This window comes from Hipposideros armiger, unplaced genomic scaffold (assembly GCF_001890085.2).
Source record: "Hipposideros armiger isolate ML-2016 unplaced genomic scaffold, ASM189008v1 scaffold_41, whole genome shotgun sequence".
NCBI lineage: Eukaryota > Metazoa > Chordata > Mammalia > Chiroptera > Hipposideridae > Hipposideros > Hipposideros armiger.
In genome coordinates this window covers 2520575-2545329 of record NW_017731391.1, presented here as the reverse complement: position 1 = coordinate 2545329, position 24755 = coordinate 2520575, and the positions used below count along the sequence as shown (strand labels likewise).

Below are 24755 nucleotides of genomic sequence, written 5' to 3'. Positions count from 1 at the left end.
TAACTCCAGGTAGATAAAGTGTCAAAATTGAGTTAAATTATTGGACACCTTGCTTGGTGTAGGAAAAACCCCTACACACTTGGAGAACAGAAGTGTGTTCTGTGAATAGTGAGTAGACAGAAAACAGAGTTTTCCTTTACAGGGAGCAATCGTTTAATGGGTAGAGTTTCAGTTTGGCAAAATTAAAAATGTTCTGTGGATGGAAGGTGGTGATGGCTCCAACAATGTGAATAGCCTCAATTGCACTGAACTGATTAAAATGGTAAACTTTATGTTCCATATATTTTAACAACAATTTTAAAAAATTATTTTTTAAAAAGTCATTTGTATTTCTACGTACTAGCAATGAATATGTGGACACTGAAAAATTACAATACCACTTACAATCACTTAAAAAAATGAAATACTTGGGTATAAAATCTAACAAAACATATGCCAAGACTTGCATTCTGAAAACTACACAATGCTGATGAAAGAACTCAAAGATCTAAATAAATGGAGATAAAAAACGTGTTCATGGATTGGAAGACTCAATATAATAGAGATGCCAATTTTCCCCAAATTGATATACATATTTAACATTATTTTATCAAAATCTCAAATAAGATTCTTTGTAGATGTAGAAAAGCTGACTATAAAATTTATATAGATAAAAAAATTATATTGATAAAGTAAGGAACTAGAATAGCTAAAACAATTTTTAAAAGGAAAAATAAAATGGGATGAATCCATCCACCCAATTTTAAAACTTATTATGGTAACCACAACAGTGTGGTACTGGTAGACAGAAAGACACATATATCAATGAAACATAACAGAGAACCCAGAAATAGACCCACCCAAATATGCCCAACTGATTTCTTACAAAGGTACAAAATCAATTCAATGGAGAAATAGCCTTTTCAACAAACAGTGCTGAGACAATTAGGCATATATAGGCAAAAAATGAACCTTGACTTAAGGTCTCACATCTTACACTAAAATTAACTCAAGATAGATCAAAGACTTAAATGTAAAATGTAAACTTTCAGAAAAAAATAGAAAATTTTGGGGACCTAGGGACAGGCAGAGAGTTAAGAACTTAACAACTCATAGAAATAGCAGAGCTGCGGCTTAAACACAACTCGCCTGAATCCAAAGCCCATACTTGTAATCATCAGGCCATATTTTTGAGGTTTATATTTTCCTGCCTTAAGCAGATATTAATTTCTCTTGGAGAACTGACTTGTTGATTACAGTACTTCAGGTTCTATACATCATTTCTCAGGGTATAAAAGTATAGATATAAAATGAAAAAAGTAAGGGACATTGAACTGAGCTCTACAGATCACAGAGGATTATTATAAGGCTTTAGCCCAACGCCAAGGTAACAAGCCAGGGAGACTTTAGTACTGATAATACTCCCTAAGGCCAGATTCATTAGCCACATTCCCCACATCTTTCCTTGTTTTGTAAGGATCTCAGCCCGGACCCTAGGCCGGACAGACTCAGTTTTAAAAATCATACTTCAGCTACTCCAACTAGACTCTAAGCAGAGCTTCCCGTTAAGACAGTAAACGCCTAGCTTTACAAGAAATGGGTTGCAACAGAAATATTAAGAATGTTTTACAAACATAGTCTTATCACAACTGGATTGGATCATTTCACGAAAACTCACAGCTCTTTTTGCTTCTGTACACCTGCTTTGCTTCTGCTGGGGAATAAGAGGTTAAAGAACAACATTCCTCAGTTCCCCCTTCCTCCCCCTTTCTCAGGCCTTGCAGTTCCCCCTTCCTCTCCCCGCCTTCATGTTAGCATTTCAGCAGGCCTTGGAGCAAGCTAACTTTAGTTTTTCAACACCCCCCTCCCACCCCCCCTGCTCCTTAGCTTCTAAAATTGATTACATACATATTTCTGAGAAACAATTTGTACGGTCACTCAACCAGGTCACGATATACTGCTAAGACACCTGGACACAGCAACACTGTTACAACAGCAGAATGCGATTTTAACTAAAATAACTACACATTCTTTTTAGCTTCTGTAATTTGCTTTACATACAGCCCTGCCTTATAAAAACCCTACTCTCCATATCTCGGGGCCATCTCTCCTTAGTTGGAGAGGCGGTCGCTGGGCTCAGCTTAATAAAATCTTCAGAACCCTAATTTGACATCCAGCATCTTTGTTAATTGTCTGGACCCAACAGTTTCAGGAACTAAAACAGGGCTGCTGCTGCTGAAAGTACAGGGGTGTCAGGTTATAGAACTACCTGGCAAGAGGGACTTAAGAGAACTTAAGTTCAGATGTACAAGGGCAACTGACCTCCAGAAATGGGGAGGAGAAGAAGGCAGATGGCACAAAATCCAAAGCTAAATGAACATCTGTATCTCTATCAACAAGGAAGACTGTGTTGAAACGTGTGGCTTTGCTGGTTACTGGATGAGGTTCTCACATAGAATTATAAAGTTTGATTACAAATCTAGGAGAAAGAATGAAGTAGGGGCTGATGAGAGGCTCTGAAAAGGAGTGGATGGGCATCACTGAGGGCTTTACCTTTTGTGGCACAGTTTTTACTTTGCCCAGGTGGTATGGAGGGGTCCTTTTGGCACAGCAAGCCAAAAGTTACCCTGTACTTTACTATATCACAGCCACAGGATATGTGCCTTGTGCAGGGAGGGGAAAAAGGAAGAAGTAAAGGGTACAGAAACTAAGCTCTTAAGACTCCCATATGTTTCTTATTACAAAAGAGTAGAGGGCCAGCCAAGTGGCGCATTGGTTAGGAGTTCGCTTGGGACGCCAGCTCTGAGCAGCAGGGCCCCGGTTCAGATCCCACATGAGGGCCAGTGACATCGCACCCTCTACAGCTAAGATGGTGAACAGCAGCTCAACCTGGAGCTGGGCTGCCGTGAGTCGCCGGCGATGGCGTAGGCTGCAGTGGGGCAGGCCGGCAGCTGACGTGAGCTTTTGTGAGCTGCTGTGAGCAGCCATCCAATGGCCGGCAAGCAACTGCCTCACCCAGGGAGAGTGCAATGATAATACCAACATGGGCCAGTGAAGTGACATCCTCCACAACTAAACTGAAGAACAAAAAAGGACAGCAACTTGTCTGTTCCCCTTCCCTGATTCCCTAACGCTGTGCCCCTCCCCCAATTCCCCAATAAAACCTTTAAAAAAAAAGAGTATAAACCCTCAAAAAATATTAACTGACACCGAAATCTTGGTTTCTAAATCCCATTCCTCACTAATAGCAACCATGGGGGAAAAACAAGATGAGCCTGGAATGCCCTATTGTGCCAGAAAATGAGGAAGTGCTCAGAGAACAATAACTACATGTCAATACGATATAGGATCCAGCTTTAAGGATCGCACCTTCCTCAAATCTTGGACAGTATGAGCATCAAATAATGACAGTAACAGATTATAATTCACTGAACAAAGTAAGAATCCATGAGTCCATACGGAGATAATTAAATAAAGGAGAAGAAGACAGCGCTTTTCCTTACAGTGAATGCCGATTAATTAATGTAGAAGAAATAGTGACGTTAAAAAAATCATGATTTTGCAATCATCATAGGAAAAACTGATTCAGGCAAGAATCACTGGATGCTAAAACAAGTACATGAAATTTTGAGGAGAAACAGGATAGTTGCATAGTCTCAAAGTATCTTCTCACATATTACAAAGGGAAAAAGAGGAACTTTATAATGGAGACACCTGGCAGACACCACCATAACCAAGTGATACAATTTATCATAATAGAACAAATAAACATCCTGGGCCTCCTTACATGATACACTGAGATTAAAATTTCACTTCAGTGGTATTCCTGACAAAAATAAATAACCTTGACCTAATCATGAGAGAACTTCAGACAAACCCAAATTGAGAGACATTCTACAAAATAACTGTACTCTTCAAAAATGCCAGGAAAAAAAAGACAAAGGAAATGTTCACATTAAAAGAGACTAAAAATAAAAACATGAGAACCCTTTATTTGTGGGGCTTTTCTGCCTCACTTCTAGCAGATTCTGTCTGGATATTATCACTGGGTTGTTAACACCAAAAATAATGATGATGAAAAACCTGGGGCTCAAATTATAATAATAATGTTAAAAGGAATGAAGTTTTTTTATTGGAAATATTCTCTTTTGTCCATGTCTGAGTGCCTCATTTTTACTGAATTCAGTCTTAGCAATTTCTGTATGATTTGGATACAAGTCTTTTGTCAGATACATGTATCACAAATATTTTCTCCTAGTCAATGGATCATATTTTCATGTTCATAATAATGTCATTTAAAGATAAGAAGGTATTAATGTTGTTGAAGATTGTTATCTGTTTTTATTTCATGGTCAGTGCTTTTTAAATAGGATCTAATAAATCTTTGATTACTTCAAAACAAAAGAAACATGAGAAATAAATGCAACATGATTCTATATTGGACACTGGCACAGGAAAATAAAGCTAAAATGACGTTAGATAATTGGCTAAATTTTATTAAGTTCTGTGGATTAAATAACAGTACTATATCAATGTAAAATTTATGGCTTTTGATAACTATATTGTGTTTAAGTAAAAGAATGTCCTAGTGCTTGCGAAATACACTCTAAAATATTTATGGGTAAAGGGCATGTTATCTACAACTTACTCCCAGTGCTTCAGAAAAAAAAAAGGGTATATAGAGAGTAAATGATAATGCAAAAGGGGCAAAATATTAATAATTATTAAAACTGGGTAAAGAATATATGGAAGTTCCTTATACCATTCCTACAACTTGTTTGCAAATCTGAAACTATATCAAGATATAAAGTTACATAAACCAACCAAAAATATTTGTTGAACAGTGAGTGGGAAAAATCCTAGCCTGGGTGGAGTATGACTAAGGTTTTCTTTCTTTCTTTTTTTAAAGATTTTATTGGGGAATTGGGGGAGGGGAACAGGGTTGGGGAATTGGGGGAAGGGGAACAGACAAGTTGCTGTCGTTTTGTTCTTCAGCCTAGTTGTGGAGGACGTTGTTGCTTCACTGGCCCATGTTGGTATTGTGATCATTGCGCTCTTTCCGGCTGAGGCAGATAGATCACCGGCCATTGGAAGGCTGCTCACGGAGGCTCATGGCAGCTCATGCTGGCTGCCGGCCACTTATGGTAGCTCACAGCAGCCCACTGCAGCCCCACTGCAGCGTATGCCATCACCGGCGACTCACAGCAGCACAGCTCCAGGTCGAGCTGTTGTTCACCATCTTAGCTGTAGAGGATGCAGCATCACTGGCCCAGGTGGGATCCGAACCAGCAGCCCTGCTGCTCAGAGTTCGTGTTCCCAAGCCAACTCTTAACCAACGAGCCACTCGGCCGGCCCTAAGGTTTTCTTATAGTCTGGCAGTTTCAATGACTAAAAATTATTAAAATCTGTACAGTCTTCATTTTTAAAGTTAAATAACTTTTTCATTTATGAAAATAGGCAGCATTTACCTTTTCCTCTCTTCCTTTATTCTGTTCTTTCTTTTCTCGACAACGAACAGCTTTCCCTCTGTCATTGTGAAGGTTGTGTGCAGACGGACGGTGAACTCTGACAGTTGTACTCGAACGGTTACTGTGTGGTTTAGGGTCACTGTTTTGAGAAGACTGGCGTTTTCTAGGACCTGGTGAGGGTCTAATCAAGCAGAAGATTATTAAAATTAATCAACTCCTGGAATGGGTCAAATATAGATGAACACACACAGTGTGTAAGAGTTTATGAACTAAAGAAGCCAAGGCAATAACTGAACACAAGATAGGACTGAATAAACTGAAGGTCGCAGAAATCTAAGATCAAATGTTTAATTTGACATAGCTGTGTGTGGTGATTTAATGAGAAGACTAGAATGCAGTGTGGTTATATGGGAGAGATAATGAAAGGCAAGTGATTGTCACCTCTCCTTCGAAAAGAAATTAGCTGTTGTATGCCAAGAAGGTATTGAGAAATTAGTCTGATTCTTGGAAACTGAAAACAGATCAATTATCAGAGAAGAGAGTATTATATCACAAGAATCAGAATAGAGCGCAGGTATAGAATTAACATTTATCCACTGGTATATATGCAATTTGGTACCATTTTATATAGAAGGTATCATAGGTCTCATGTTTTAATTCACAAAATTTAATCATTTTCCTATTACAAAACTGATATAAGCACTAGCTATGGACATGGTGCTTTACATATATACATCACCTCATTTCATTTTTATTTCTGTGGCAGGAGTCAGACCTCTCAAATATTTTTTAGGCTCTTACTATGCCCCTAGACTTGGTTGGGGTCATTAAAATAAGCAATAAAAAAGGTAGAGGTATCCTATCCTCAAATACCTCAAGTATAGTTAAGAAAGAAGATATGTAAAACTAGGCAAGTATATACTAGACAGTGTGAGGCACACCTGGTGTGATGGCAATAGCCTCATGAAGACAGAAAATAAATCGGGCCTCTAAACACAGAAACTGAACTGAACAAGAGGGTGCAACTGCAGACAAGAAAATCAACAAAGCAGCAATAAAATTAAAACGAGCTTAATCTATGTAAAGGAATATAAAGACACTACCTATAAAGTTAATGGTGAGCATTATGACATGATACTGAACAGATAAAATGGTTCAGTAAGTAGAAGATCTGAACATCAGTTCAATAGGCTTAGCTTTTAGCTAACTGCCACTGAAAAGGTTTTGGAAAGACCTTAGTATATATTTTTTAGGTATACTAATAAAGAACACACAGAAAGCAGGGAGATGTTTGTAGGTTACAAATGCTATCAAGGCACAAGATGAGGCCTAGCTTCAGATGGTAAGAGTCCAAGCGACACACTACTGAAAAAGACATTCCTAGATGTGGAAACTTGAGAATGAGAATTTGGGAGGATGATAAAGCCAAAACAATGTATGTGTGCAAAGAAAAACGGGAGTTCAATTTTGGATTTAGAAAACTTAGATAGCCAACTGGAGATATTCCCTTAAAATATATATTTATTTTTTCCCTTACTAGAAAAATAATACAAAATAGAAATATAATAAAGTACAAAAAAATTTTTTTAAGTCCCCTGTAACCCCACTAGCCAGAGTTAACCACCTAGCATATTAGCCTATTTTCTTGTGGTTGCCTTTCTTTTAAACAAAATTGGAACCATTATACACACATATAATCATATTTTTCTCTACTTATATCATGAGGCATTTCCTGTATCATTACCTTATAAATGACTTTTAATGACTAGGTGGCAGTTAATCACATAAAATGTGCCACATTTTACCCAGTTCTTACTGCTAGCAATTCATTTATCCAAAAAATAATTTACTAAACTCTTCTTATTGATAGGAACTACTCTATCAAGATAAAACATTTAAAAATACTTTTAATAAAAGCCTTCACTCTCACAGTCTTACATACAAGTGTATATGTGGCAGGGAGGGGGAGTTCAATGAAGAAATTAACATTGTCAGATGATGCTAAGTGCTATCTAAAAAAATAAAGATGGGTAAAGGGATACAGGATAATGGAGGGGGAAAAGTATTTTAGGTAGGATGATCAGATGGCCTTTCTGAGGTGACATTATTAGTAGACAAGGGGGAAAAAGTGATTCATCTATTATTCTACTTCTGAAATTAAGAAAAAAGTAATTATAAATGTAGAAAAAGCTTCACTCACAAATTCACTGCAACTTTCTAATAACAAAAAAGGAGGTGACAACCAGTAAGAGCATAGTTTAACTAAGCAGGTTATATATAGCCCATTTAAAAGCAAAAGCTCTTAAAAAGCAGCAGAAAAAAAGGTTTGACATGGCTTTTATAATAAGTCATCTGTGTTTACAACATGAAGAGCAAATTACTTAACCTTTCTAAACTCAAGTTTCCTCATCAAAAACTGGGCCTAAAAAGTTAGTACCTACCTTCTAAGACTGTTTTCAGAATTAAATAATATATGCAAAGCAATTAAGACCAAACCCGGTAAATAGTGTATAACGATTGCTATTACTAGAATTTTTTTTAAAAACGGCACAGTTTTGGGTTTTCTTAGGGCACAAAGCTATGAATTATGAATGTAGCACAACTACAACTATGAAAATAGACAATGCACAGAAGACTAGAAGTCGCATTAGAATGACTATATGATTGCCCCTCTACTTTTATGGATTTTCCCTTTTTTCTTTAATGAACCTATTGCTGTACTTATGTTTTTCATGAATTCTAAAAAACAACAAAATATTATATGATAGTGCTTATGAGCAAGGGAGAGATTAAATATTCAAAAGACATCAGAGTCAGTAACAGAACATTAGCACTTTTATATGGAGCCAAAGGAAAAAAAAATGACTAAGAAACAATCAATACCCATTAGCTGATCTTAAACTAGAGAGAGAACACTTCGGTGTAGGGTATATCTAGAAGTGTGATATGTGGACCTGTATCAGAATCACCTGCAGATTCCTGGGCTCTACCTGCTATCTCCTATATCAGACTCCTGGGAGTGAAACTCAAAATCCACATTTTTAATGAGCACCCCTAAGAGATATCTATGTATACTACAATTTAAAAATGACTGGTATGGCACAGAGTGCCAACTTTGTAGTCAAATATATCTGGGTTCAATTCCTATCAGCTTTGTGATACTGGGGAAAAGTTATATAACCTAACTGTACCTCACCTACCTTATCTGAAATGTAGGGAAAATATAACTTATTTGGAAGGCTTCTTGTGAGACATAAATGAAACAGCACTGTAGTCTACGATAGCCCTCAGAACACTGTGAGTACACTGTGAGCACTCAATGTCAATTACCTATCATAAAATACAATCAAGAATTAAGAGTTACAATGATAGAATGTTAAGCTAAAAAACACTTGAACAATGTCTTAATGCAAGGTTCTAAAAACTGATTAGGGGACAAACAACCTGCAGGTCACAAATGCTCTTTGTAGAATGCTGTGATACATGCACATATTTAAACTGACAATAAAAACTACGAAATCTATTATGTGAGTAAAATAGGTAAGTGCCATCTGCCTGCACACTGCCAGTTAAAAAATACCACCTTCACTAATTGTTCATTAACTGGCACCAGGTAACAATGCCAGAGAAAAACCTAAAATTGAGAACATTTTATCTTTTCTTTTTTTTCTGTGAATTAAAAAGCCCATTTTTCAAGTTAGTCGCAGTATAGCTTGATGAATAGTAGTGTTCTGTGACTGTTTGAGAACCACTGTTTTCATCTAACTCCCTCACCTTACATAAGAAAAATCTGAGGCCTAGAAAGATGACATGATGTTCCCAAAGCTACCAAGAGTGGCAAAGATAGAACTTGAGTCCAGATATTTCAATTCCCAACCCCATGTTCCTTACATAAGATAAGGGTGTCTCCGCTATTTGAAGCTAATCTCACAAAAGCACATTGTGGCTTATTTCCACCTAAATTTAATTTATTGAAATGGTTCAGTCGCATAATATACAATTTAAGAGTTATAAAAGGCATTCAGAAAAAAAACATCTCCCATTCCTGTCTCCCAGCCCCCCAGTTCTCCTCCTAGATATAGCCAATGTCATCAGTTTCCTGTGCTAGCCTGTTTCTGAAAAGGTCTCCACTTACCTTCGTTCAACAGGTACTGGCAAGGACCAGACTTCTCCCTCAGAAGCTGGAAGCTCATGCTGTGCAGCTTTCAATGGAGTGCTGTCTAATTTAAAGCTCTCTAGTGTTTTCATGATATCCTTAACATGTTTAGCTTCCACATTTATTTCCTGCCAAACCTGGTTTCAAAGGAGAATATGGCTCTTTAAATTTCTATAACTAATAAATCACTGGCAAGATTAAACTAGGGCCATTTATTAGAGATGTTATAAACCTCCATTTTTGACAGATATGCAGTAAATCACACCAAGATATTCTGTTGAAATTTTAATAATGGTTCATTAATTCTTTGTTTTCAATTGCACAATTCTGATGAAATTAATTAAATATTCTGGCCTATTAAGACATATTACTGACTTATGGTTCTTATTCAAATTGCATAACAAATTGAAAAGTTAGCTGAACTATAAAGTCTGATAAGAATAATACTTTGGCAAGTTGCACTTTGATGGTTTGTTAATGCTATTTAATTGACTTTTTAAATGCTGATCAGAATCCACTAATTTCATAACTCACTAAATGGATTGCACTTGAAAAATAATGGCTTCAGAAGATAAATGGCTTGATTCACAATCAACCAAGTTATTTTTTAAAGCAGTCTTGACTCAATTTAAAAACCATATATATGTGTGTGTGTGTGTACACTCACACACACACACACACACACACACACACACTGTTAAAATGAAGTTTTAAAAGTAAATGATTTAAGTATCTTTACAAAAAATCTTGGACTTTTAAGTAAAAGTCTCTGGCTTAAGAACAAAAGGTCTTAAAAGTTTTCAATGACAAACGAGACCTCTTATGAAATTAATTATTTTCCCCTTTCAGTAATGTCAAGAATATACAGAGGCAGATTTAGGGAAAATGGTTAAATTTAAAAAGGTAGGATATTTTCTCTTTTAAAGAAATTAAGCACAAATATGGAATTGTATCAAAAAAAGCAGTTCAGTTGAATTTGAGGGATAATATTCTACCTAGAAGAACAGCTCAAAAAAACTAATTTCTGTGACCTTGTTATAAATGCCACTTTCAACTGGACCTATGAGTTCTACAGTTTCCACTCATTAATTTCTACTGGTCCTCGTTGACTAACGCTCCTCAAATGGGATTCAAATATAGTCTGCTTTATAATGTTCTATAGAAAACATGGCACCCAAGAGATTCAGGTGTCATCTGCAGTTTCAAAAATAGCTTAGTAAAGTCAACTCTAACTTTACCAGGTAAAAGTGATCTAGAAAAAAATTTCAAAACCATTATTAGATTCCAACAATTAGAATAACTGAATAGAACTCATAATACTGATGATGGTGAATATAATAAATCAAGTTTCAAATAACACTATACAAAAATCCATGTAATAAATCACATACTGTTAATGTTTAATTTCAAAAAGCACTGACAAGCTATTTAAATTTTCTCTTCTGAGCAAACTATTAAAAAGCACAGCAGAAATGGTTCTCACCTGTTGCCATTTCTGCTGGAGGTATGTGTCTTTGACTGAGTATAGATACTTATTCATTTGGTCAAGAACTCCCTGATAATACACCATCGCAGAGTCATAGTTTCCCAGCAATGCATATTCACGAGCCAATTTTACATTCTCACTAATCATAAGAAGACTCATGCTCAACTGTAAGCTGAAAAAGAAAGAAACATTTCATATTATATGTCTCTTAAAAATAAATACTATGTGCCAACAGGTGGCAAGATGACTCAGCTATAAACAAACAAACAAACAAACAAACAAATAAATAAATACTATGAAGAGTTTTTTTTAAAGTACACTTTCCAGGACTCCTTCAAGAAGCTCACAAGCACACACACTGCACTTGCCATCTCTAAACATTTGCTCATGCTACTTCCACTCCTTCAAAGAAATTTCTTTCTCACAGCCAAACTATGCCTCTGTGTCAAAGTTCTGTTCAGATGGCAGTTCTCCCAGTATGCCTACCTTCTGAATTTCTCAGTTCAGAATAAACTCTCCCTTTCTAAAGTCCCCTGGCACTTTTCTGGGACCTTCCATCTCAAGGCACTTGTCTACTTTCAATTATAGTGATTGATATATGTCTTATCACTGCTACACTGAGTTCTCTGAGACCAGGATTTGCATCTGAAAGGCATGAGGCTGTATCCCCAATGTATGACACACAAGTCTTACTGAATATCTGCAGAACAAATAGAGAATGTTAGACACAGTTTTTGGAAGGCAATGTGAAAGAGCAGGAAGCACGTGTGTTTTCAAGTTAGAAAAATCTTGGTTAGAATTATAATTCTGCCACCTTGGTCAAGTACCTTAACTTTCTAAGATTCAGTTTTTCAATTTGTAAACTGAGATTCTAACTACTTCCAAGAGTTAAAATATAGGGAATAAATGACTATTTCAAGTACCTAGCATGCTCCTTGGCAAAGAGGAGGTCTTCAATAAAGTGCTTAAACGCATCTTCCCAGAAACTTTCTATATACGAGCACCAAGCAGAGTGTTTGTACTTTGTAGGATATGAATAGGTACATATGGATATAAAACATTAGAAGTAGGCACTTGATAAATGTCAGCTTTGTTGATTGATGATTACTATTATTTATTAACTGTACATACCATGGTGAAGTTCAAAGTCAGAAAGATCTGTGTGCTTTTGAGAGGGCAATGATTTAGATTAGGGTTGTGGCTTTGGAAATATAAAGAAACAAATCTGAAATGTGGTGAGAGCACTGCTGAGAGTACTTATGAACTTGTATGGAGATGATGAAAATGAATGAAGTTTCAAGCCTGCAGAATGAAAAACTGAAGGACTCATGAAGGCTTTCAGCTTTCCGCTTCACAGGGAAGCTGAGAAGAGATAGATGTATGAAGGTAATAAGTTCATTATTTTGACTGCTTTTGTGTGTCAGTGGGGTAGCCACATAGATGTGTCTCCTAGATGAACAGAAATAACTTCTATGTGGGGACCTCTCTACCTAGCTTAATTTAATCTAGCCAGAGGCATTTCCTAAAATTGTGCTTCCTGACATGTCCCTCCCCACCCCACCTATGATTAAGGTCAAGTGATGCAACAGAGCTTAAGTCTAACGGAGACCACAACGGTTCTTAACTGTTCCATTTTTAAATTCTTGACCCTGGGATGAGGTTTTCTGTGAAAAAACACGTGAAACAAATTTCTTGGTTTTAATTTAATGTAGAATGTTTAGCAGATGGGCAGGGCAAAGAGGATGATGGCAGGCCCACCAGGAATATCAATCAGACCATGTGTTAGACATAGGACCAAAAGATTTTCTGCCAAATAGACAAGAGGAGGTAATTATATCCATACAGTCCACAATTAGAGGATTATAAGAAGCAAGATTAATAGGAAATGTTGATGGGTAGAAGAGCTAAAAATCAGCTCTGCTATGCCAAAGAAGAAGAGGGTGGGTACTGTGCTCCTTAGGGCAGAGATTAGAGTGAGAAGGGATCACAACCTCCGTGGAGAAGCAGGGATGTCAAAATCACACCAGCCTCCAGGCCGGCCGATTGGCGCATTGGTTAAGAGCTGGCTTGGGATGCCAGCTCTGAGCAACAGGGCCCCGATTCGGATTCCCACATGCGGGCCAGTGACGCTGCGCCCTCTACAGCTAAGATGCTGAACAACAGCTCAACCCGGAGCTGGGCTGCTGTGAGTCGCCGGCAACAGCATAGGCTGCAGCCCCTGCTGCAGTGGGCTGCAATGAGCTACGTGAGTGGCTGGCAGCCAGCGTGAGCCACCAGGAACGGCCAACTAATGACCGGCGACCGATTGCCTCACCTGGGAAGAGCGCAATGATCATGCCAACATGGGCCAGTGAAGCAACGTCCTCCACAACTAGACTGAAGAACAAAACAGCAACTTGTCTACCTGTCTGTTTCCCATCCCAATTCCCCAACGCTGTTCCCCTCCCCCAATTCCCCAATTAAAAAAAATCTAAAAAAAAAATTAATAAATCCAATTATACTAAGTACTGCCAAGGATTTGAGAAAAAGTAAACCCTCACATACAATCTGTGGGCAGAAACTACTGGGTTGTTGGAAAAGTCATGACACATTTTTGCAACAAAAAACATAGAAAAAATGTCATGACTTTTCCGACATCCCACTAGTACAGTCATTTTGGGAAGCAATCTGACAGTACTAAGGGGAATTATGTATGTATATATCCTATGACCCTACAATCCCAGTGTTCAGTAATTATTACTGAGAAAATCTCACACAGATCCATAAAGGGACTTGTTTGGGGATGTTAATGACGTTAACTGTTTTGAGAAATCAAGGAGTTGGAGGCAATCTATCTATTCCCAGCTAGGGAAATGGATGATGAAATGTGGTGGAAGCATACAATGGAATACCATGTAGCAAGCAGATGGAAGCAAAATTTACAAATAGCAACATGGACAGTTCATCAAAATACAGTGTTGGGTGAAAAAAATCATAGACAAAGAAGAAGACCTAAATTCTAACACCATTTTGTAAATTTTAAAATATGCTATATTTACATAGCTATGTAAAACACATTTTTTTTAAGGACACATTCACATCCAAGAACATATAGTAAGGGGCCAGCCAAGTGGCTCAGTTGGTTAAGAACTTGCCCAAGTGTGTGAGCTCTGAGCAACAGGGTCACCAGTTCGATTCCTACATGGGCCAATGATGCTGCGCCCCGAGTGGCTGCTGAGCTGCCAACAGGTGGCAGGATGGCTCAGCTGGTGAGGGCATGTGCTCCTAATAACAAGGCTGCTGTTTTGAATGGTGGGCTACGCCCACCCACAACTAAAAGACTGAAATCTGCACCTTGAGCTGAGCTGCTGCCCAGGTGGCTCAGGGGATAGAGTGCGTGCTCTTAGCAACAAGGCTGCCTGTTCGATGGTGGGCTACGCCCGCCTGCAACTAAGACTGAACTCGGCACCTTGAGCTGAGCTGCCGCCCGGATGGCTCAGTGGATAGAGCATGTGCTCTTAACAACAAGGCTGCTGGGTTCGACTCCCGCATGGGATGGTGGCTATGCCCACCTGCAACTATTGTAATTGAACACAGCACCTTGAGCTGAGCGGCGTGACTAGACGTGGAGCTGAGCTTGCTCCGCCCTCCACAACTAAGACTGAAAAAAAAACCTTGGCCGTTCCTCTTCCCCTAGTCCCCAACACTGTTCCCCTCCCTTAATTCCCCAATAAAATCTTAAAAAAAAAAAAGGAACATATATTAAGTATACTGCAGTGACTATGGAGTATAAGGTAAGGTAGTATGAAGGGTAGAAACACAAAAGAAAAAAATACAACAAAAGAGCCTTATATCCATTGATAATCACAGAGAGCCTCTAAAATGGCTCTCAATACCCATGTGTAATCAATCACCTCTCTTGAATGTGAGCTTGTTAACAAACAGAATATGCAAAAATATGAAATGTCATGTCTAACATTAGACTGTGACTTCCATCTTGCTCACTCTCTCTTTCTCTCTTGCTGGCTCGCTCTAATGGAAACCAGCTACCTACCACGCTGTGAGCTGCCCAGTGCAGAGGCTCACATGGCAAAGAAGTGAGGGAGGCCCCAGGCCAACAGCCAATGAGGAACTGAGGCCCTTATTCCAATAGGCCGGAGGAACTGAATACTGCCAACAATTGTGTGCAGGAGCCTGGCAGCAGATCCTCCCCAGTTGAGCCTTGAGATGATTGAAGCCCTAATACCCTGATCATAGCCTGGAAAGACCCTGGACCAGAAGCGCCCAGTGAAGCCAGGCCCAGAGCCTGACTGACCAAAAAGACTGAGTGATAAATACTTGCTGTTTTAAGCCACTAAGTTTTGGGGGCAATTTGTTATAAAGCAACACAGCTATGAACTGAGGTATATAAGTAAGTCAAGACTGGACAGCTGAGGCTCAAAAGAAAAAGAAAAAAATCCTATGACCTGAACAGTAACTCTCCGGAGTTACTGATAATATTTCATCTTAATAAAAGTGGCCAGGGATCATGGCTCTCTGTTACTTACTGATATATCTGAAGCACCCAGTACCATGTGTGGCACACAGCAGCTACTCAATAAATCTTTAAATGAATGAATACTGCCAAGTTTTTGTCTTAGTACTAACTACTAAGGTTTCTTACCTTTGTCCAGGTTCTGACCATCAGTACTCTCACATTCCTTGATCCTCAGCTCATCCCTACCAGAGCTGTGTGACTGCCTCTGCCCTGAAACTACGTGCCCTGTAGTGACACCTAGTCTGGGCAACAGTGTGAGAAGGGGAGAGCTGGCCAGCTGCTGGCCGTGCAGTACACAGCAGGTCTGGAAGAGCTTCAGAGCAGGCCTGTCACGTCTCGTCCCCTCTCCTTCTTTGCCTTAGACTTTTTCCTGATCTTTCTTCCTTTCCCCCCACTTAAAAAAAAAAATCTAAATTAAGTTGTTACGTATATATCTTTTTTTTCTTTTTTAGGAGCCATGATTCAATAGCCCAAAACTCACAGAAGTCACTCCCAGCCTTCTTTGAAGTTTCTGTGTTATGAATACTTCTTTCTTGTCAGATAAAATTCCTTAAGAGCCAATGAACTGACTTTTTCTAACAAACAAAAATGTAAAGTCAATCCAAGGGCACATTAACAAATGACCTGAAAAATTCTTGGTTATCAAAGAAACAACATGTTTACTAAAAACTATCAAAATACCCTCAGTTAACTAAATGTTAGACAAAAATAATTTTTCCTATCCTTTTAGTGGTCGCTAAGCAGAAGACATCGTTCTTCTCAAATGAATGTCAACACTGTAAATTTATGAGATTCTTCAACTTTCAAGAATATATCCTTATCATTGCTAAAATTTCACTGCAGGAGGATAGAAACTGGGTCTACCTAGCACAAGATCTGGTAACAAAATTCAGACTCTTGTTTTATAGAGGTTATTAAAGAGAGAAATAACCATAGACGGTGACACTTGCTTTATCTCACAGCTTTACATTTTTCTATCAGAACCACTCTTTTGTTTACATGGCTAAGTATTGATGATTTAGCTAAAGACGAAATTCATTTTTTTTAAACTAAATAAGCTGCACCATGAAATCTTAATTCAAATAACAGGGTCAAATTTTTTTAAATTAAACACTAAAAACTCAATATTACAGCAAAATTTCTAGCAAACTTAATATTTGATGTGGTATGATATCTCCACAAAGAGACATAAAGTGCCTTTCTCCTCTAGAATTAGAGAAGACAGTGAAAAAGATCAGGCAACAGATCCAAGTATTTGAATTCTAATTACTATTCCTATTCTCTTCCCAAAACAACAAATATGGGGCCTTCCCTATTCAACATCTAAAAAGAATACCTTAATCACTTAATTTTTACAGGAATCTTAGACTGCGTTCCATTTATATTTCAGTTTTTACCATAATGTGTGTAGGTCATTCAAGAAATATTTACAGAGCACCTACCAGCAAGGAATTGCACTGAAGACAAAAATAATACAGAATGAGACCCTGCAATCCTTGAAGTTTAGTAAAAGGGATATCATTTCATTTTAGGTGGGTTTTTTCAATTTGCTTAGTAACAGGAAACAAGCCTAGGTTATTAAGCTCAGGCTAAAAAAATCAGCATCAATATTTAAAATATTTATCTGTAAAACTGATGTCCTAAAACAAAAACAGATAAAGCTCAATCATATTTTCCTGAGGCATTTCAGTAAACCAAATGTGGGTAACTTTAAAGGTCACAATACAATGTTAACCAATTTTCAGAATGTTGATGTCTGGGATATGAACGCAACCATAATGCTATTTTACAGTCAGTCACTGATGATTATGAATAATAAGCACAATAAATGAGTGACCCATGACCAATTAAAGCATGAAATACATTTTTCTTACCCTTATAATCATATGATAAATACTCAAGAAGCATAAGAAAGTTACCTTTTTATAAGGAGAGCACGGAAAAGCAACTTGCTCAGGAAAAAAAAAAACATATTGTATATGTATTTAGTAACCTTTCTTTCCATTTACCCTGAACAATGCAAAAATAAATCAGCTAACAAAATGTAATTTAAAAGCCATATTCAAGCCATATCAATAAGCACCACAAGCAAAATCTATTTAGCATGTCATCAACATTGACCATTTTGATTTGACACACTATCTTTTATAACCAAATTGCTTAAAAAAATTGTAAAAAGAAATTCAAATATAATACAGTAAATTCTACAAGAGTCTCTCGTCCTTAGTATTTGTCAGAATTGTGATACCAGTTTCAAAATAACATGCAGAATCTAATGTAGACTACATAGGATGCCTCGTCCTGAATCTACAAAAGGTAAGAAAGCTTCTTGAATAACCAATGCCATAAGGCTTTATATAGATTGTCATAGTCTAGGTAGATTGGAAATTGATGGGCACTGATTTCTTTTAAGGCATGATACAGGCCGCAAGTTATTAATATCACTACAAGAACAAGGATTTCGCCGCTACGTCGCTGTGGGAGAACTCCGATTATAAAGAAAACTGGGCTGCACACTGAGACAGGCAGGGATGAACCCTGCGGGACTCTTTCTTGACACCGTGGTGTTCTATCATTGTGACTACGTGGCAAAGATCTAGCACATTCTAAAACAGTATTAGGAATGTTTTCAGGAGTCACTAGAAGTCCTGATTTCAAAGAGGTAGGCCTGCTCGTAAACGAGTGCTTTCAAGTCAGAAGAGCGCAACGTAGTGCTGTTGGAAATTAGTAACATCGAAAAGCGGCACTTGGCCGTTAAAAGAGAAAATTGCTTTTGAAAAAACACGGCTTGAGATTATCCACTGTGAGGCACTTACACATCCACGTTTATCTTTAACCTTGTGGCCATAAAAATATACTGTATGAAACAAATGTTTCGAGGCATACATTTTCTGTTGTAAAAGGTACCAACTCTCAACAAAAAAAGGCGATAAGCTTCCCAGAGGACGCCCGGCTCAGTAATAAACTAGATAAGAAATAACATCCTTAACAATATCACACCTACCTGATTCGGAGTTTTCAGGGGTGAAGGTTTCGGGGGCGGGAGCGTGGACCGATTTGGGAGAAGACTGAACACAAAGCGAAGAAATAAAAACACGCTCTCTCGGCCGGAAACGTCTCTAATGACACAGACCTAGAGATCGGAGGGGCAGGAGCCCCCAGAAGTCCCCGGCTGGTCAGAGTTCCCGAGATAAGGGACCTGTCACCTGAGCCACAGGTGTCAACAGCAGCAGCGAGGCCCTTAGACACCGGCGCAGGCACACGCAGGCTCACGGCAGGATGCGCGGCGGTCTCGCACCACAAGCCCCCGAGTCCCTCGCCGACCCGGCCGTGGAGGTCCGGGAATCCCCACAGCACCAGGAGAGCGAACACTCACCTGTGGAGGCCGAGGCTCCTTTCGGAAACCGCCCACCGCCAGGTGAACGGGCAGGGCCGAGCGGGGCTCCGGGCGAGGACAGAGGGCCCTGAGCAGCCCCAACCCCCCAGCTCTCAGCTCACCGTCCCGGCTGGGTCCAACCGTCGCCAGCCCCCCGGGATGCTACAACTTACCAAGAATTTGAAGGCAAACCCGCCAGGGTCACTTCCGGTGCCGGGGGTGGCCTCGGCGACTCCGGCGCACGCGGGGCGACGCCCCGGGAGCGAGGACGCTGGGCGGCGTGCGCGCGCCGGGCGAGGAGTGGGCGGGGCCGATGGGAGTAGGGGTGTAGAAGGCAGGGGCGCGCGTGCGCATTCCGAGTTTCCTCCTCGCCAGGGGCCGGGCCGAGACTAGGGGTAGTAGTGACATAAGTAAGTACCAACCACCTCGCGTACCTCAACATCTGTTTCGAGTGCTTGCTCATTCTTCCTCTCCTTTGATTTTCACCGCATTCTTCAGAAGTTAGGAAGTCAGTGTCTGTTTTACAGGTGAATGTCAAGGGTCAAACAATTCGTTTATGACAAATCGTGTTTTAGAACCAAATACTCAGAATTTGGTTGAGGTGCTTCTCACGACATAACATGAATAAAATAGGGGGGTGGATAAACAAAGATATTCCGACATGCTGCTGGTGAAATTTTATCCTCTTGATTTTTTGGCCAACGTTTTTATACAACCAGACAACAAAATTAAGATATTCCACGATGTACAGACATGTATTCGACAGTATTATGCTTCCTTCTGTACATCCATCTATAGAAGAAATAGGGGCATTTAAGACACATTTAAAGCATCCCATTAGTATAACACAGACTTAGATAAAGGCAATGCAAAGGTAATACATCCACATAAACTGCAAATATTTATTGAGCAGCTATTATGTGCCAGACAGTGTTGTTGGCACGGGGTATACAGGGATCAACAAAATAAAATATTTCATGAGCTTAAAGTCTTGTAAAATTCTCAGCTAAGAAGAAAATAATAGTTTTGCTATGGTGGATATGAACTCGAAGCACAGGACACTACAATTAGTATACCTTTTTTAAATAAACCAATTCAGGGAGGTACAGATTATTCTAGTTAGGCTGAATTAATTTTCATCTTTTATGTGAGTACAAAGGTATGTTGAATTATAAAGCCAATTTATAGTGTAAAGTCATCTCAAAAGGCACAAAATGAATACATATTGTGTGATTCCATTTATATGAAACTCTAGAACAGGCAAAACTAATCTATAGTAACAGCTGATCAGTGTTTGAGGCTGCACTGAGGAGTGGGGGAGAGGGAAAGGATAGACTATAAAGAGGCATGAGGAAATTTTCTATATCTCAGGGTAGTGACTAAACAGGTATATATGTTTATTAAAACTAATCGAACAGTACACATAAAATGGATGCATTTTATGGTACATAAATTATATCTCAATGAAGTTGATTTTTAAAGTTAAAAAAACAAACTTCCAAAGAGTAGCTTACATTCACTACTTATGTTTGTTCACTAGTTTTATTAGCAGTCAAGAGACACAAGGCTATGCTCTAGTAACCCCTCATAGAAGTTTTCAAACAATAGGATTTTTTTTCTCACTTACTCTGTATGTTCAGCGCAGAGTGGATGCAGGCACTTGGACCCTTGGCAGTGGAAAAAAGAAAATTAGATAACTTGCACAACTCCTGCCTGGATGTGATTGGTGCCACTACTGCCCACATTTCATTAGCCAGAGCAAGTCACGTGGCCACACCTGACTTGAAAGGGATGGGAGTGTTCAACTCTCTGTTCCCTGAAGAAGAAAGAGAATATTTGTGTACTGCCTTCATGACTACTACACTAGTCATTTCTTCTTTTACGTTGTGGCTTCTACAATCATCACCCTTCTAAAACGGTTCCAAATTGGGACTCAGAAAATCAGAGATTACTTTTTTCCTGGTGAATGGTCACATTGATTTGGCAGGATCATAGGACACATGATAGAAAGTTATGGAAAAAGAGATAGAAAGGTAGATGCCAGTGAAGAGTTTAAACTATTCAGCAGGCAAAAAGGAGCCTCTGAAAGTTCTCAAACGAAGGTATAAGTTATATAACAAATAGGAAGTTAACTGGGCAGCTGTGAGTAGGAAGGTTTGGAGGGGAGAATAGATTTAGGAAAACTGTTGCAAGAGTTGGTGTGACCTCTGGAATTACACAGAAAAGAATGACATAAAGACCACCTCTCGACATTATGCATTCGTTGCCTCTCTTGCCTCAGTAGGTAATCTTAATGAAGTTAGATATTTCCTCCATTTGGCTAGAACAATGTCTGGCATATTGTAGGCGTTAATTAGATATTTGTAGAATAAATAAGTACATTATCTCACTTTAAAAAAGAATTTGGAGATACTTTTTACATTCCATCAGAGAAATCTAAAAGGACTTTCGGGACCAGTTTATTAACTTCACTCATCTGGTTGATTGCATCTGGCAATCCTCCTCTATGTACTTCAAAAATGTGAGCCATCTCTTGGGATACAAAGTATATAGAAGATTAGAAAATTTTAAGCACAAGTAAGAAACTGCTGAATTTTTAGATTATGTCACAATAGTTTGAGTGACAACCTGGGACAGATCTCCAGTATTGTTCACCAATCTTACATACATTCTTATAGCTTCCATCACCAACCTGCTCCTCCCAGACTGCTGAATGCTACTGGAAAAAGATCACATGACCATGAAACTGATACACCACAACAGCATAACTTCCAACATACCAGAAATTTTTCTGCATATACCACCTCAGTATTCTGTCTTACTCCTCACATTAGTTATTTCAAACTGTCAGCACTTTTTCCTCAAGCCAGCCACCTACCCCTTTCTGCTGTCTCCGCTTTCAGAGAAAATAGAGGCCCTCAGATAGAAATTCCATCAACTTGCTCATTGAGGCCGAGACTGTCATCCGTCCACCAAATACTCATTTCCCTTACTTAATAACAGAACCTAGCTTGATGAAATTGGGTCCCCCTGGAATTAAGGACTATATTTCCCAGACTCTCATGCACCTAGGTGTGGCCATGGATCTAACTTCTAGCCAGTAGAAGTATTGTTTAGAACTTTTAGGAAGGCACCTTAAAGGGAGAGGCCCTGAAAATCTCCCTCCCCCCATCATCCCCTTTTCACCAGATTAGAACAGGGAAAAGATGGAGAGAGTATAAGCAGCCAACTGCTGACCGTAAGTGACCTTTAGGATAAAAGCCATATATGATGAGGATAGCAGAACTGAACAGATGAAGTGTGGGCTGGCATGGAGCTGCCATACCAACTGAACTGCCAAATCCAGACATTGTATGTCTAAGTAGTAGTTGTTTGGGGTTTTATATGCAGCTGAACTCAACCCCAATACTCTTACCCTCCAATTTACAAATGTCTCCACTTCACACTGCGCTTTGGTTTTTGCCTCCCTTCTCAATGAAAGTGTTTCTTCCTTTTAGCCCAGTTCTTCCACTTGAACTTCTCAACATCTGACAGTTGATATGCAATTAAAGAAAATTTCCTTTTGGTTATTTATTTATTTATTTATTTGCTGAGCCATCCTGCCACCTGTGGGCAGCTCAGCAGCTGCTCAGCTCGGGCTGGGACTCGAACCACTGTTGCTAAGAGCTTGCACTCTTTTTTTTTTTTAATTGGGAAATTGGGGGATGGGAACAGTGCTGGGGAATTGAAGGAAGAGGAACAGACAAGTTGCTGTCGTTTGTTCTTCAGTCTAGTTGTGGAGGACATTGCTTCACTGACCCAAGTTGGCACCAACATTGCGCTCTTCCCTGGCAAGGCACATCAGTCGCCGGCTTCTGGACGGCCACTCATAGCAGCTGCTGGGCGCTCACGCTGGCTGCTGGCTACACACGGTAGCCCATGGCAACCCACTGCAGCAGGGGATGCAGCCTATGCCGTCGCTGGCGACTAATGGCAGCTCAGCTCCAGGTTGAGCTGTTGTTCAGCATCTTAGCTGTAGAAGCCAGTGTCACTGGCCCTCATATGTGGGATCCGAACCGGGGCCCTCTGACATCCCAAGCCAGCTCTTAACCAACACGCCACTCGCCCGGCCCCCTTTTGCTTATTTTTAATTTTTTTAGATTTTTTTATTGGGGAATTGTGGGGATGGGAACACACAAGTTGCTGTCGGTTTGTTTCTTCAGTCTAGTTGTGGAGGACGTTGCTTCACTGGCCCAAGTTGGCACCATCATTGCGCTCTTCCTGGCTGAGGCAGATCAGTCACCGGCTTCTGGACGGCTGCTCACTGCGTTGGTTATTTCTTATATGTTCTGTTTTCTGTTGGGATTCCCTATCTTTACATGTTATAATATTTTTCTTACATCACACATATTTAGAATAGCTCTTTAATCTCTGTGGCTGCCAATTCCAGATCTGAGAAAATGGATCTTGGGGCGGGTCAACCTCCACTGATTGTACTATATCTTTAGACGAGGTGCTATTTTTATATTTCTTTGTATATCAGGTAATTTTTGGAGTATATCCTGGATATTGGATATGTTATATAGTCTGAATTCTGTGATACGCCTCTGGAGTTTGTTCTTTGTTAAGCAGGCAATTAACTTGGTTTGACACTTCCTGTTGGGCAGCACCTCAAATGCTTGGTTTAGTTCTTTTATTCTTAGATAGATGCTTGGATTCCTCCCCACAAGTGTGGTTCATGATTCAGCTAGAGATTTGAGCCTTTTCAGACAAGATATGAAAATGAGATACTCATCCAGTGCTATTCCTCTCTTCCAAATTGACTTCCATCCAGAATCTACCTGTTGTTTTTTTTTTTTAAAGATTTTTATTGCGGAATCAGGAGGGGAACAGACAAGTTGCTGTCCTTTGGTTCTTTAGTCTAGTTGTGGAGGACGTTGCTTCACTGGCCCATGTTGGTTTTATGATCATTGCGCTCTTCCCAGCTGAGGCAGTCGGTCGCCGGCCATTGGACCGCCGCTCACGGCAGCTCTTGCCAGCTGCCAGCCACTCACGCTGGCTGCCAGGCACTCATGGTAGCCTACAGCAGCGCACTGCAGTCCACTGCAGCCTACACCGTCGCCAGCAATTCACGGCAGCCCAGCTCCAGGTCGAGCTGTTGTTCACCATCTTAGCTGTAGAGGGCATAGCATCACTGGCCCATGTGCAGTCTGAACCGGCGGCCCTGATGCTCAGAGCTCACGCTCCCAAGCCAACTCTTAACCAACGGAGCCACTCAGCCAGCCCCTTCATATCTTTAGGTAGTTGATTTTTGTATTTTTCCCAGAGTTGTATAGTTATAGCTATATATAGTTTTATAGCTATACATAAGTTTATATAGCTCTATGTGATAAAGTCAATCCATTAGGAGCTTCCTTGGTCATACTAGAAGCAGAATCATGAGCTATCTGTTAGGGTGTTATTATTTGGATGATACTTATCATTTGGGTGACAGGTTGGATAATAAACTTTAAGGACCAGAATGACGTCAGAAAGTTATTACAATAGTTTGGGCAAGAGCTGATGAGGGTGTCAACCAAATTAGTAACACTGGGGATGAAGACAATGAATGAGAGAAAAATGTACAAGGTCAAATAACTGAATTTCATGATTGATTGCACAGTCGGTGGTCCAAGTTCAAAATTACCTTAAATTGTTTGGCAAATTAGATTATACACTAATACAAATTAGACTGTCTGTTAGGATATAGGTTCAGCAGCAGTAACAAATGGATATATATATATATATATATATAT

The 24755-nt window shown here is 39.4% G+C and overlaps 1 protein-coding gene across 5 annotated transcripts in view; it reads right to left on the bottom strand.

The window, feature by feature from the left end:
• The window catches only part of KATNA1 (katanin catalytic subunit A1), a 33840-nt gene extending 14577 nt beyond the window's left edge, over positions 1-19263 (bottom strand). Inside the window, exons 1-4 of one of the 5 annotated variants that reach the window (XM_019638966.1) lie at positions 19155-19263; positions 11087-11261; positions 9583-9740; positions 5448-5628 (exon numbers count right to left, since the gene is read on the bottom strand). In XM_019638966.1, the coding sequence (XP_019494511.1) occupies positions 5448-5628; positions 9583-9740; positions 11087-11248 (501 nt within the window). In that variant the 5' untranslated portion in view covers positions 11249-11261; positions 19155-19263. The other 4 variants (XM_019638965.1, XM_019638961.1, XM_019638962.1 and 1 more) reach the window with 4 other exon arrangements.
• Between the last annotated feature and the right edge of the window lie 5492 nt (positions 19264-24755).